At 36.7% G+C, this 16,008-nt stretch overlaps 1 protein-coding gene across 1 annotated transcript in view; it reads left to right on the top strand.

Annotated features, from left to right (window-relative positions):
• The window catches only part of PSMD1 (proteasome 26S subunit, non-ATPase 1), a 116,752-nt gene that overhangs the window by 2,588 nt on the left and 98,156 nt on the right, over positions 1-16,008 (top strand). The window contains exons 2-7 of the mRNA XM_017529044.2: positions 2,134-2,177; positions 3,401-3,474; positions 3,661-3,830; positions 8,009-8,214; positions 11,099-11,242; positions 13,531-13,757. Of these exons, the coding sequence (XP_017384533.1) occupies positions 2,134-2,177; positions 3,401-3,474; positions 3,661-3,830; positions 8,009-8,214; positions 11,099-11,242; positions 13,531-13,757 (865 nt within the window). The remainder of the gene's footprint in view (positions 1-2,133; positions 2,178-3,400; positions 3,475-3,660; positions 3,831-8,008; positions 8,215-11,098; positions 11,243-13,530; positions 13,758-16,008) is intronic.

Genomic DNA, 16,008 nt, shown 5'->3' with positions numbered 1-16,008 from the left:
GTAGAGACGGGGTTTCACTGTGTTGACCAGGATGGTTTCGATCTCTTGACCTCGTGATCCACCCGCCTCGGCCTCCCAAAGTGCTGGGATTACAGGCTTGAGCCACCGTGCCCGGCCATGCTCCAAGTCTTTTGTCACTTTGTTTTCTGTTCTATGGCTCATGTTGATTTAGAATTTGTCCCAGGTGCTAAACAGGCCAGTGTCTTGGTTCTGGTATGGATTAGGCAGTTTGTTCATTCATTTATTGACCAGGCACTTGGTAGGCACTAGCATACAGTGGTGAATAAGAGGTCAACATGTTCTATTCAAGAGGTTTGACTATGTAAGGGAGTGGAGAGATAGAGATCGGGGCTTACCGGTGGGAGACGTGAAATTGAGTCAGGTTTTTTGTTTTTGTTTTTTAAAACAAAATACACATAAAGAAAAGTTGTACTAAAAAGCTTTAAAACAATAGTCCCACACATATTCCCTATCCTGATCCCGAGAGGCAACTGTTCCCAACTTTTAAACTATGTCTTCTGGAACATACCTCCATATTTATAAATAACATCCAAATATTTCTGTCAATTGATTCAACAATTTTAGATGAGTAGCTGCTCAGTTCCTGTAATGGCTTTTAGCATCCTTAGGCCTTTCCCATCCTCTCCCCTCTCCAAAAGAGAGTTCTTTTTGTTTTTAAGATGGGAAATATTAATGTATGGAGCATAGATTATTTTTTTTAGTTCTGGTCCTTGGCCAGAGGCTGAGTTTCTAAGCCAGGACAACCATGTAACTAGTTAGTTATAAGTGAAACCAAACCAGAGAATATAAAAAGCCGTCGTCTTTTTTGGTAAAAGCCATTCAAATACAACATTCATTGAGGATAGGCAGGTAGCGGTTTTAGTATTAAGTGTTCTGTTATTTAAGATCTGTTCTACATTTAAAGCATTCTGACCTGTCATCTTACTCCATATCACTAGTTTGCAATTTTTTCTTTTTCGCTGAATGAATTTTGAAATTTATCTGTTCTCTATGCTGTCAATTCAGAATCTCAGTTCTGAACTTGTCCTACCAACCTAGAGTACCAAGAAGTTCTTTGTATTTGCTTTTATGCTTTCGGAACAGGAGTATACTTTAGTTTTGCTTGGTAAATTTTGTATCTTTTCCTGTATGGCTCCCTAAAGACTGCTTAAGCTATTTGGCAAACCTACACTTGTCAGTTAGAAATGGCCACATTTGACTAAGTTGCCTTGACACTTTTTAATCAAATCACAGTTTCAACTCAGTGTTCTGGAATGATTTTAAAACCTACATGGAAAACATTTGAGAGACAGCGTGGTTTCCTTGGTGCTCTAAATACAATAAGTTCCCATATCATTTTTCCAGTAATCCCTTTGACCTTTGGCTATATTTGAAGGTGTGTTCTTTTGGGGTGGACAATTATTTCTTTTTCTCTCCTATGTTAGTAGTAATACCTTGAGGCTAAGAGAAGGCACATGGGGAATGCTGTGCTTGGGTAATTGAATTCAGCATGAGTATACTTGTTCATCATTTAATAAAACCCAGGTTACTTGTGATAGGAAAGAGGTGCCATAATATACACACCTTGAAATAATTGAATTATTTTACCCTGTTGAGTTGATGACTAAATGCTCCCATTTTTGTAAATAATCTTATAACTATTGATGTATTTTGTATGAATAATTTTATTCTAAAATTGTACAGAAAGGTTTCCCATTTTAATCAGTAAATGAGGCCAATGGTTCTCAATCTATATTGAGCAAAAGAATCACAATACTGGGCTCCATCCCCTTAATTTCTTACTCAGTAGATCTGGAGTGGGGCCAAGAAATTTTATTTCTGACAGGTTCCCAGGCAATGCTAATGCTGTTAGCCCAGGGACCACACTTTGAAAACCATTGAATTAGGCGAATGATGTGATATGTGTGGTGCCATGAGGATTTGATAATATAGTTAAGTCTTAAACTTGAAATATAAACCTTTACACTTTCAAAGAAAAATAATTATTCTCCTAGAGAAGTTACCCCTCAAAAACATTTTTTTTTTTTTACTATCATATATTTTTGACCAAGTGTTAAAATTTCTACCTTAGTGAGAATGTTTCATAATCATGTTACATCTCTTCTCTCATAGCTGGAATTATTTCTCTTCTGGATGAAGATGAACCACAGCTTAAGGTATGAACTAAAGGAAAAGTAACTAGGCTTAGTGTGAATACTGTGAAGCCTTTTGAATTTAGTGGTATCTGTAAATCTTCCATCATTTAAAGTCACTATCCTACCTGGCTTGTACCCAGTTATTGTGACCTAGCCACAGAGGACGGTATTTTGGCAACAGCAGTTGCTTTTCCTTGAGTTTAACAAAACTAAGACAAATAAACCTCATTACAGCGCTTGAATAATCCCCTAATTTCTTTCCTTTATTTATTTCCTTATTTATTTATTTAAGACAGAGTCTTGCTCTGTCACCCAGGCTGGAGTGCAGTGACGTGATCTTGACCCACTGCAGCCTCCATCTTCCAGGTTCAAGCAATTCTTCTGCCTCAGCCTCCCAAGTATCTGGGACTCCAGGCACGCACCACCACACCTGGCTAATTTTTGTGTTTTTTTTTAGTAGATACAGGGTTTTTCCATGTTGGTCAGGCTAGTCTCAAACTCCTGACCTCAGGTAGTCTGCTCACCTATACCTCCCAAAGTGCTGGGATTATAGGCATGAGCCACCACACCAGGCTCTTTTTTCTTTTTTCGAGACAGAGTCTCCCATGGTCACCCAGGCTGGAGTGCAGTGGTATGATCACAGTTCATTGCATCCTTAACCTCCTGTACTCAAAACAATCCTCCCACCTTAGCCTCCCAAGTAGCTAGGACCATAGGCATGCACCACCACACTGAGCTAACTTTTCAATTTTTCTTGTGATGATGTCTCACTATGTTGTCCAGGCTGATCTCAAACTGCTGCTCCTGGGTTCAAGCAATCCCATCACCTTGACCTCCCAAAGTACTGGGATTATGGGTTTGAGCCACCACACCTGCCCCTCCCTCTGCCCCAGTTTCTTTATCAACAGAAAGCACAAAAAGTTGTTCTTCTGTTTCACATATTTAAAGCTTTTCTATTTGGAATGTACTTGTAGTGGCTCTAGATACTTGATTCCTTTACATCTAAACCAGCAACTGGGAGTTAATTTTTATATTCAAAGAAGAAAAATGTTTGATGATTTAAAACAGAAAGGAAATGTGTAATCTCAAGAAAAAGTATAAGTTGGTAAATTTTTATATTTGTTATAGAGTAAAAGTTTGAGTAAGTGTTACTGAGGATTTAACCTTTGATTTGTTGAAAAATGTTTTTTAAGGAAGTGTAATAAGTCTATCTTAAAATGGGATTTTGGTTTTATCTTTTACAGGAATTTGCACTACACAAATTGAATGCAGTTGTTAATGACTTCTGGGCAGAAATTTCCGAATCTGTAGACAAAATGTAAGAAATTATTTTTATAAATCAGAATAAGATGGATCAAATTTAATTGTGAATGTGGGTCTTGTGGCTTATTGATTCATTTAGAAATTTGATGTTAACTGAAATTTGTGGCTTGAATATTTAGAGTTGGGATTTTTAGGGAAAACCACAGTTTGAACTAGACCTGTACCTCCTAATTTCTTTCAGAGAGGTTTTATACGAAGATGAAGGTTTCCGGAGTCGACAGTTTGCAGCCTTAGTGGCATCTAAAGTATTTTATCACCTGGGGGCTTTTGAGGAGTCTCTGAATTATGCTCTTGGAGCAGGGGACCTCTTCAATGTCAATGATAACTCTGAATATGTGGAGACTATTATAGGTAATTATCAGCTGTCTGGTAAGGCTTTATCTTGTCAGCTTCTTTCTCGCTGTAGTGCACACAGCAGTTTTTTTCCTGAATTCGATGTTGCCAAATTTCATTTTAATTTGAAGTTCATAATCTTTCTATAATAATTTTATGCAGGCTGAATTTTTAGATCTGCCCTCCAACTGAGTGCTGGTTCTCAGCGGTTATGATTATCACCAGTCCAATGAACAGACTGTTAGATGAAGAGATTAAATCAGATTCTTATGAGTAACAAATGGTACCAGTTTATGTAGTTTTTTCGAATACAAGAAACCATTACTGAGAATCTGCGTTGTGCTAGGCACCATGCTAGTCACTGTGCATACCATGGTTTATTCTCCAGCTACCCCATAAGGAAGGTGCTAGCCGTTTTACAAATGAGACAACTTGGATTTTGAGATGACAAAGACATGGTTATTAAATAGGAGGATAAAATTGAAAACCTGGGTTTACTCACTCCAAAACCCATACTGTCTACTTGTAACCTTTGTTTTCTTATTTGTTTTCTTATTTTTGAAGGGAGAGGGTAACACAGGCAAGGTTTTGAATTCTCTGACACATATTTCAGCCAGAGTTTTAAATTTAAGCAGTTATGTAAGATTTTATACAAAGATTTTGTAGCGTAAAAAAAATGCTTGAAAACTGATACAGTAAATGAAAGAAGGGACTGCATCCCCTCAGACTGTCTTTATCAAACTTCGGATTCGTAGTACAGAGAGCTGAAGGGCATGTTCTGTCAGGGATGTACAGTGTACATATTCACATAGCTGTTTAGTAGAAGATCTGTATTATTCACTTGAACACTTACAAGGAGCAAGTTGGTATTCTCTTTCAGAAATTGGGAAATGGTATACAAGGGAGTTAATAGAGGTGCCTTCAACTGTCCCTGGGATTCTGTGTTCATGTTTTTAAAGTTTTTGCTGTGATGATATGAACATTTTGTAAGTTACTGTATTGTTGTTGGAGGCTCATTGAACTGGGCTGTCATCATTTGTGAATCCAGTGGGAAGAACTGATGGCTTAAAAGGATAGACCATGGCCGGGCGCGGTGGCTCAAGCCTGTAATCCCAGCACTTTGGGAGGCCGAGGTGGGTGGATCACGAGGTCAAGAGATCGAGACCATCCTGGTCAACATGGTGAAACCCCGTCTCTACTAAAACTACAAAAAAAAAATTAGCTGGGCATGGTGGTGCGTGCCTGTAATCCCAGCTACTCAGGAGGCTGAGGCAGGAGAATTGCCTGAACCCAGGACGCGGAGGTTGCGGTGATCCGAGATCGCGCCATTGCACTCCAGCCTGGGTAACAAGAGTGAAACTCTTTCTTAAAAAAAAAAAAAAAAAAAGGATAGACCATATTATTTGAAACTAGAGTACTTTCTTCACTTTAAGCTGGAAATGGGAGGTATAATACGCTTATCTTTTTCATTTGATGGATTTTTTTTTTAAACAGAGGCAGGATCTTACTGTGTTGACCAGGGTGGTCTCAAACTCCTGGCCCCAAGCAGTCCTCCTGCCTTAGCCTCCCAAAGTGTTGGAATTGCAGTCGTAAGCCACCATGCCCAGCCTTTTTTTTGGTTTTTGTTAATGAAAGTTTATATTTTTTACAACAGTGCTCTACAAACGCTTACAGTGCCACCGTTGTACAAATCGTGATTTTAAACTGGACTGTTGGTGTGAAGTGCTGTGGCATGGTAGATGCCTTCCCTGTTTCTAAACACTGTATCATTTTACCTTTGGAAGGTGATTTTTGATCAGTAGACCAGTTTTGTCTGCATTTGTTTATTTAAAATGAGGTTCATCCTTCTCCTAGTTTTGTAGGGCACATTTTTTAAGATGTCAGTGAGGTTTGTGAGGGGGTATACAAAACAGAATTTGGAAAAGGCTTCCTAGGATTTTAATGAATATCATAAACAGTACCTCCAGAAAATCCAGGACCTGTAAATCTCCAGGTTATGACAAGACTTTAGCAGGAAATGAGGCTGAGTTTTAGTTATAACATAAACCTGGGATATGTTTGTGACATGAATGCGAACCTAGTGAATGAGAACATGAATCGCATTTGAAACCTGGGATGTACATTTGTTTCCCCTCAGTTATATAATCTAAGGAAAATTCTGCAAATGTTCTAATTTTGAGGTTCCTCTCCAAATTAGGGCTAATATTTCCTCTCTTAACTACAATTGGTTCAAAAAGCTCACATTAGGACCTGATGGACATTTTGTACAACTGGAATTGTTTAAGGTCTGTTTTGTATTATAACTTCCACTGTGGGTTTTTGTTTTGTTTTGTTTCTGGTAGAATTTTTCTCTGTTTCCCAGGCTGGAGTACAGTGGTATGATCTTGGCTCGCTGCAACCTCCACCTCCCTGGTTCAAGCAATTCTCGTGCCTCAGCCTCCCAAGTAACTGGGATGACAGGTGGACTCCACCACAGCTAGCTAATTTTTGTATTTTTGGTAGAGATGGGGTTTTGCCGTGTTGGCTAGGCTGGTCTTGAACTCCTGGCCTCAAGTGATCCAACTGCCTCGGCTTCCCAAGGTGCTGGGATTACAGGGGTGAGCCACCAACCCAGCCCACTGTGTTCTGATTAACTGAACCTTCATAGTTCTACCTGAATCTTTAATGTAGTATATTGCAATTTATGAAAGTCCTCTGCTTCCTGCAAAATATAGACCCATTTAACCTGGGTCATCTAGTAGGCCAACAATCATTTATGCTAGTTCAAATTATTTTTATTTCTTGGGGCTATAGTTTGTAACTAATAAATCTTGCCCTCATTCCCTTACTTCTCTTTGAAAGAGACAAGCCGATGAATTATGGATAGGATAACTTATGTATATGTCATTCCTCTTGGGTGACTATTTTGTCTTCCTTATGAAGGTGAAAGACTTAGGGAAATGTCCTTCTTTTGGTTATACCTAGAAAGTTTAAGGTGTGATTGCAAAGAAATATAACTAAATTGCAAACAAATGTTTCTCATCAGGTGTGCTATTGATATCCTTCAGTAGGTCACACCCTCCCCTCCATGCACCCAAATCGTTATGAAATATGGAAGCTAAATTGTGCACACTTTTGCATGAATTTTCAGATACCTTCTTAGGAGAAATAGGTTCCACATACCTCACATTGAAACAATAAATAGAGTCAGGAACCACATAATGACAGACTACATGGACAACAGATATCCCATAAGAGACAATACCATATTTTCACTGTACCTTTTCTGTGCTTGGAAACAAATACTATTGCCTCTAGTGTTCAGTACAGCAAAATGCTATACAGGTTTGCGGCCTAGAAGCAATAGGCCATACCTTATAGCCTAGGCATGTAGTAGGTTATATACCATCTAGGTTTGTGCAAGTTCACTCCATGATGTTTGCACAATGATGAAATCACCTAAAGATGTATTTTCCGGAATGTATTATTGTCATTAAGCGACACAGGACCGTTTTTCAAAGGATCTGCTACAATTGCTGGAAAAGTTTTTGGAAATCTTTGGAATTGCCTTTTAAACCTGTGGTACATTTCAGGTCATTTCACTATTACTCTACAGAGACAATTCAGACATAGTTCTTACTCTCAGGTTGCTAATAGTTTCATTCATGGGAAGAAGTCTGATATACTGCTATATGATAATTGCTATAATAGGCCTTTTAAAATATCTTTAGCAATGGCAAATGTTTGTTTTTTGAAAGTGAAACAGCAGCTATTTGTAACCAACTATTTTGACTAAGCAGTTTAATTGGGTAGAGTAACAGAATTTTGATCAAAGTGAAGTAACAAGTAGAAATTTTAAAAATAAATAAATAAGAAACAAGTTCCCATTGTATTGCTTAGGCTGGCCGTGAACTCCTGGGCTCATGAGATCCTCCTGCCTCAGCCTCCCTGGTAGCTGGGACTGTGGGTGAGCACCACCATACCTGGCAGATAGAAATGTTTTGACTAATGTCAGCTGGATTGGAATTAGTGTATAGTTCTCCAGTGTAAATATTATGAAGAGTACAATATTCAAATGTATAAGTTCTAGCATTTCAAAATTTGTTTATTGCTTTATCATCATCCCATAAGTATATATGGTTATAAATGCAGGCCTTGCCCTTTCTAATAGTTTAGCCCAACTTACAAGATAATCAGTTGTTTCATTTCTTCAACAGCAAAATGCATTGATCACTACACCAAACAATGTGTGGAAAATGCAGATTTGCCTGAAGGAGAAAAAAAACCAATTGACCAGAGATTGGAAGGCATTGTGAATAAAATGTTTCAGCGATGTCTAGATGATCACAAGTATAAACAGGCTATTGGCATCGCTCTGGAGACACGAAGACTAGATGTCTTTGAGAAGACCATACTGGAGTCGGTAGGTAGATGATGTCATTTTAAAGATTATTGTTCATAGGGAATCAGCAAAGCAGGTGTTCAAACTGGAACTCTCATAGGCAGTGAAAAGAAAATCTAGTTTAGAAATAAGGTGCTCTTTTGTCAAATATTTTATTTTCTTACTTATGTATGAACCTTGGTTGTGTTTTATGTCCATGGAGTGTTTGCTTTTATCTTACCACATAATCCACTGAGGCCTTCCATGGGAAGTTGTATTAACTATTCTGCCCTTTTTAGAAGACAATAAACTGCTATTTTAATGTATTTATCAGGGTTAAAACTACCAGCTAGATTCCTGGTTTGTGGTGTACGCAATAATGAAGACAATTAAATCACCAGCCGAAGTGGTTAGAAAGGCACAAAGCTGAGTTAAATGACATTGATCTGTAGGTGCACTTTGCCTCACCAGCTATTTCTCTCCATGAGCTAGCTCTCTGTACTCTAGCCATTTTGGTGTCTTATCTAGATGAATCCTGCTTCATTCCCCCTTCTAAAAATATCTTTAACATTCCTTTTTTCTTTTTTGAGACGGAGTCTTGCTCTGTCACCCAGACTGGAGTGGAGTGGTGCAATCTTAGGTCACTGCGACTTCTGCCTTTGGGGTTCAAGCAGTCCTCCCATCTCAGCCTCTCAATAGCTGGAATTACGGGCATATGCCACCACACCCAACTCATTTTTGTATTTTTAGTAAGGATGGGGTTTCAGCATGTTGACGAGGCTGGTCTCAAACTCCTGACCTCCAGTGATCCAGCCGTAATCCCAAAGTGCTGGGATTACAGGCATGAGCCACCACACCCAGCTTCCATTCCTTTCTTTGCCTGCTTTATTTCTGCTCACAATTCAGATCTTAGCTCAACTATCACTTGTTTGCAAAACTAGGATTTTAATACCAATGTTCTCTTCAACCCCTACAGCAAAGACTAGGTCCAGTTCTGTGGTTAATCTTATGGAGCCCTATGTACTTTTTCATGGTGTTTATCCCTTGATAATTGTATTATTAGTTAATAGCTGTCTTTCCCACCAGATCATAAACTGTATCAGAAAAAGTATTTGTGCCTTTTTTACCACTGTATCCCCAAAACCTAAGTCAGTGTTTAGCATCAATTATACGATTGGTTTAAATGAGTGAATAAACGAATGGCCTAAAGTGATATAATGACCCCTATTCCCCTCTCAATTTCATTTTTGTGCAGTTGTAGCCCATCCTTGTCTTCATGTATATAAGATTAAAATTCTTGCCTTTATTTATTCAACAAATATTTTTTGAATTCTCACTGTTTGCCAGATATTCTTCTAGGCATTGAAGATGTGCAGTGTCCTTACTCATCCACAGTTTTGCTCTCTGTGGTTTCAGTTACCTGCAGTCAACTACAGACTGAAAATATTAAATAGAAAAATCCAGAAGTAAACAATTCATAAGTCTTAAACTGTGCACCATTTTGGCTAGCACAATGAAATCTCTCACCATCACCTTCTACCCCTAATGGAATGTGAATCATCCCACTAGATCCGTGCTGTATACACTGCCTGCCTATTAGTCACTTTAGCAGCTACCTTGCTTATCAGATTGACTGTCACAATATCACAGTCCTTGTGTTCACATAATCCATATTCTACTCAGAATGGCCTCAAAGCACAATAATAGTGATTTTGGCAATTCAGATATGCTAAAAAGAAGCCTTAAACTGCTTCCTTTAATTGAAAAAGTGCAAGTTCCCAACTTAATAAGGAAAGAAAAAAAAAAATCATATGCTTAGCCTGCTAAGATATATGTAAGAATGAGTCTTCCATCCATAAAATTGTGAATAAGAAAACAGAAATTTGTGTATAATTTATATAGGGTTGGTACTATTTGTGGTTTCAGGCATCCACTGGGGGTGAAACGTACTCCCCTCAGATAAAGGAGCACTACTGTAGTAGCAAACAAGACCAAAAAAGTTCCTGCCCAAAGCAAACAGTTCATTGGCAAATCTAGAAGGAAACAAGCAGTCAAACAAATAAATATGTAAAATAAAAGAATGATAAATGTTTTTTAAAAAATAAAGCAGAGTAAGAAATGCATCCTACTTTGCATCCCGCTGCACATCTATAGATGTAATTTAAGCTCTATGAAACCAATACCTACCCTTACAACTTGTGATATAACTCTGATATTTTTAAATTGTGTTTTTAATTTTTTTAATTTGCTAATCACATTTTATTAAATTGATTTTATTACACAGTTGGAAGTCACAACTCACTGTTTGGGAAATACTCCTGTAGCTTTCAGTGTGCTAATTTATGTTGAAGGGCTTTTACAGGGTGAAGTCTCAAATATTAGGGGTACTTTTAAGAATCAGCAAGTAAACACATATAGCCTGGATCAAAGTTTTCTCATAGGGAGAGCACCAGACAGATGTAATAGCACTCAACGCTTGAGTCACTCAGAGCGGTGCTGTGTTTCCTGTCTAGCAAGTGAGTGTCGACAGTAAGTCATGAGGGAGTCTAGTAGCGAGGTAAGAGGCAGAAAGACTTCAGCAGACACAATTTGAAAACATAGCTACTCAGTTTATGGACAGTTGTATATCTTTTTATAATAATTAACAGCATCACTTTATTATAGTATACTATGTTCATATAATGGTGAGTCTAAGTATCACTAAATGATGTTTTTAATCCATTTTTTATGATGATGTAGAAATATGTAATTCTTCTAAGAGTTTCATCTAAAATCGTTTAAAATTCTTACGTTTTAAATTGTTTAAGAGGTTTAAATAATTGGCTTCCTAGATTGACTAAAGAAGCTAGATTAAAATAATTCAATTTCTAAGTAAACAATGTTCCAATAACCAGATAACATTATATCTTTAAATTATCTCTTTCAGAATGATGTCCCAGGAATGTTAGCTTATAGCCTTAAGCTCTGCATGTCTTTAATGCAAAATAAACAGTTTCGGAATAAAGTACTAAGAGTTCTAGTTAAAATCTACATGAACTTGGAGAAACCTGATTTCATCAATGTTTGTCAGGTAATGACTTTACATGATGTTTCATCACACTGCTGCACCCTGTGCTGTGCTGTGCTATGTTATACCACTTACTATTCTATTAGTTTATATTACTATAACGGCTTTATACATGTATCTCATTTGATCTTTACAACAGCCCTGTGAAGATAAGGTACGTGCTTTATTTTCCTTTTCATTAATAAGAAACTAAATCTTACAACACTAAAAAGCTATTTTGTTGTAACACCTTCTTTCTATGTATTCTTTTTTTCATTTTGAAAATCAATCATTTAAGGAAATTTTTAGAAGTAAAGAACATTTTTTAAAAAGCTAGAAGAAAAGATTAAAACAGTACCTATGCTATACTATGTCATTCTAAAGAGAATTCAAAGTGTATAAATTATATATGGTTTTATTACCCATACACACCAAAACATTTGGGTATCTTTTCTTTATCTCTGTATATGAATTTGCTTGCCCATTAAAAAAAAATTCAGATGGTACAGAAAATATGTAAAATGAAAAGTTAGTCTTCCCTTTCCCATCACTTGAGCTTTTTCCCAAAGGCAAGGCATAGGTGTTTGTCCCTACTTATTCATGCATATAGATATATTTCATTCTTTAATGATTATGTTGTATTTTATTCACTGGATGTATGCATGAGTTTACTTTTTAACAATTGCTATACTATATACATTTTTGTATTCTGCTTATGGCATAGCATTTTATTGCACATTCTGTTGTTTCCTCACTATAATGTGCTCCTGTGTATTTTCATCCTTGAGACTTTAGAAATTTAGATGAAAACAGTTTTTTACAATGCCTTCTAAAGCAAGTTTGAAACAGAAAATACTAGAAGAAAAAATATCCATGTTTAAATCACCCAAAGTCAACTTACTATTTTAACTTGATTTTTTACATCACCCAAAGTCAATTTAGTATTTAATAGTGTATTTCCTTACAGTTTTCTACATAGGTTTTTGGAGTTTTGTTGTTTCTAAATATTTTTTATAGTTTTTTTAAAAACTCACATGAAAAATAGTAGTTCCCTACCCTCTTCCTGTCTATATTTCAGTTTTATTCCTTAGAGGAATAAAACTTATTTCTTTCAGCCATCTTATTCCTTTTTAATTATTTTTAAAAACTTTATTATTCATTTTTAAAAGACTATCTTTTTGAGCAGATCATATATTCATGTGATTTAAAATTTAAAAAGAATTATGGGCTATACAATGAAGCCTTCCTATTATTTTGCTCCAGCTACCAAGTTCCCTTCTCTGCAGATAAGCAGTATCAACTATATATACTCTTTAACATTTTTCCATGTTCTAACTCTTCATAGACTCTTCTTCTCTTTCTTGATTATTGTAGTCATTCAATGCATGTACTTTGCCTTACTTGATCTTTCTCCTATTGTTAACCACTTATTTTGTTTCTATTAATTCCTGTTCTTAATTTTTTTTTTTTTTTTTCTTTTTGAGATGGAACCTGTCTTTCACCCAGGCTGGAGAGAAGTGGTGCAGTCTCAGCTCACTGCAACCTCCACCTCCCAGGTTCAAGAGATTCTCCTGCCTCAGCCTCCCCAGTAACTGGGACTACAAGTGTGCGCCACCATGCCCGGCTAATTTTTGTATTTTTAGCAGAGACGGGGTTTCACCATGTTGGCCAGGATGGTTTTGATCTCGTAACCTCATGATCCTCCACCTCGGCCTCCCAAAGTGCTGGGATTACAGGCATAAGCCACTGCGCCCAGCCTCTTGCTCTTAATTTGTAATAACTTTGATTAATGTGTTTATTTTGAAGTCGAGTCACTTGCTGCCTAAGGGAACAAGAAAATTTAAATTGAGTTTCTAAAAGAAAAATTCTAACTTTATTAGATAAAGGTCATAAGAGTAGTAAGCTTCAAAATGGTAATTTTAATGTCTTGTCCTGGCCTAGCACAACACAATATATGTTAAATGAATGAGTAACTTCCATAACATATGATAAGGTAGAAAATACAAATTAAGGAGCACTTAGGTGTAAGTTATGGATAAGATTTAAAGAAGCCAAGATTCATTCAGCAACTGATGTTGAACACTGCTGATTACCAAGTACATTAAGAGCTATAAATATAATTTGTATGAATTTTTTTATGGAAGACAGATGGCATGTTCAGAAAAATTTCATCTAGTGCTGAGTTTAGAAATAGAGTGCTAGATTGCCGTGCTTATATTGTAAGGCTTTCTGTAATGTTGACTTTGTCTCCTTAAGTACCTTGTAGGTAAAGTTTTTAATTATGATGTAATTGTTCTTTGTCTCCATTTCAGTGCTTAATTTTCTTAGATGATCCTCAGGCTGTGAGTGATATCTTAGAGAAACTGGTAAAGGAAGACAACCTCCTGATGGCATATCAGATTTGTTTTGATTTGTATGAAAGTGCTAGCCAGCAGTTTTTGTCATCTGTAATCCAGAATCTTCGAACTGTTGGCACTCCTATTGCTTCTGTGCCTGGATCCACCAATACCGGTACTGTTCCAGGATCAGAGAAAGACAGGTATGAGTATCTTTTTCTGCATGAAAACTAATTGAATAATCTTCATTTCATTTTGGTGACAGGTAGAATATTTATAGGGAGCATATTCTAAGAATAAATAAATCTTACCACTAGCTTTCATAGATTGTAAAGTCTTATTAGGCTATTGCTCTGTTTTGTACTGTGCTGGGTGTAGTAAGGAAAACAGAAGAAATTGACCCTTCTGGAAAGAAATAAAAGTGATTATCTGTTAGGGAAGGCCTACCAGACAACGTGTGTACTATGTAATCAAGTAAATTTAAAAATTCAGGTGGGTTAGCTGGGGGCTACTTTTTAGATATTTGGGTTAGATATATCTGAGTAGATATTTGGAAAGTAAAGAACATTCTCAGCTTTTTGTGCTTTTATTGGAACTAAATACACAAATTTCTATAGTATTAGAAATTTGCATTCTGTACAAATTGATACAGTATTAAAATTTTATTTTCTGTATTTTGCACATTTAGATCACTTACTAAAAACATTTTTACATCTTAATTATGCCTGTTTATTTTCCTTCTTAAGTTGTCTACACAGCACTAAGAGGCACTCTTCTGAAACCTAAATGATACATCACTTCCCTCTCAACCTCCAGTACCTTCCAAATATAATACATTTCACATAAAATGTATTTAAGTCCTGAAAGTAGCCCAGGAAGCTATACATGACCTGGTCTCTCCATACCTCTTACTTCATCTCTTTCTTCCTTACTTGCTGCCTTCAAATTCACTGGTCTTCTTGCTCGTCCTCAAGAATCTCGCTGTTGTTGCCCACTGAAAATATTCCTGTCTTAGTAAGATTTCTTGAATTTTAGTTTTTATTATTTGTTTTGTTCCCTTAAATATTTTTCTTCTTTGGGAACTTCCTGTTACAGGGATGTAAGCTGTTCTTTACCGATCTTCTGTATTTGTCACCTTTGTCTGAATCTTTTCCTACTTCAACATTTTTTCTTTTAATTGAGTAATAATTAAAATATACATATCCTAAGTATACAGTTAAATGAGTTTTGATAATATAAACACTTAGGTAAACAACACCTCTGTTATCATCCCATAAACTTCCTTTGTGCCCTTTGTAGTCAGCCTTTTGCCCCCAAGGCTACCAATATTTTGATTACTATCACCATAGATTAGTTTTGCCAATTCTTGAACTTCATAAAAATGGGATTATAGAGCATATATTCTTTTGTTTTTGGTATTTCTCACTCAGAATAAGATTTGTGGTTAGGTGTGGTGGCTCACACCTGTAATCCTAGCACTTTCAGGAGGCCTAAGAGTTCGAGGCCAGCCTGGGCAATATGGTGAAACCCCATCTCTGCCAAAAATACAAAAACTAGCTGGGCATGGTTGTGCACACCTGTGGTCCCAGCTACTTGGGAGGCTGATGTGGGAGGATCACTAGAGCCCAGGAAGTTAGAACCATAATGAATTATGATTTTACCACTGCATTCCAGCCTAGGTAACAGAACGAAACCCTGTCTCAGGGAAAAAAAAAAAAAATCCATGGTTAAAAAAAAATCTGTGATTTTGGGTGAATCAGTAACTGATTCCTTTCCGTTGCTGAGTAGCATTTAATTGTGTGAATGTGTCTCCGTTTATGTATCTATTCTGATGAATATTTGGATTGAATCTGCTTATTGGCTTAGGAGAACAAGGCTGCTGTGAACTCTTGTACAAGGCTTTTTGTATACAGATGTTTTGTTTTATTTCTCTGGGTAAAAACCTAGGAGAAGTTAAATGGTATGTTTAACTTGGTAAGAAATACCAGACTTTTTCATTATTATGATACCATTTCACTCTCTCACCAACAAGTCTGATCATTCCAGTCGTTCTGCATCTTTCCCAACGTTTGATAGTATCCATATTTTTAGTATTACTCCTTCCAGTAGTGGTCTCTGATGTTATCCATGTTTTTAGTGGCACTTCTTCTGTGGTGATTTTTTCTTTTTTTTCTTTTGTGTTTTAGAGATGAGGATCTTGCTGTGTTGCCCAGGCTAGAGTGCAGAGGCTATTCACGGGTTCTGTCATAATGCATTGCAGCCTTGAACCCCTGAACTCAAGTGATTATCCTGCCTCAGCCTCCCAAGTAGCAGGGACTAGGGGTGCATGCCACTACAGCCAGCTTTCATTGTGATTTTAATAGAAGTCATTTGTCAGATATGTGTGTAATGATTTTTTTTTTCCTAGTCTTTGGCTTGTTTTTTCATTTTCTTTTTTTTTTTTTTTTTTTTTTT

This window comes from Cebus imitator, unplaced genomic scaffold (genome assembly GCF_001604975.1).
Source record: "Cebus imitator isolate Cc_AM_T3 unplaced genomic scaffold, Cebus_imitator-1.0 Scaffold57, whole genome shotgun sequence".
In the NCBI taxonomy this organism is placed as follows: domain Eukaryota; kingdom Metazoa; phylum Chordata; class Mammalia; order Primates; family Cebidae; genus Cebus; species Cebus imitator.
Note: the sequence above shows the minus strand (reverse complement) of the source record. Positions and strands in the feature narration are given on the sequence as shown.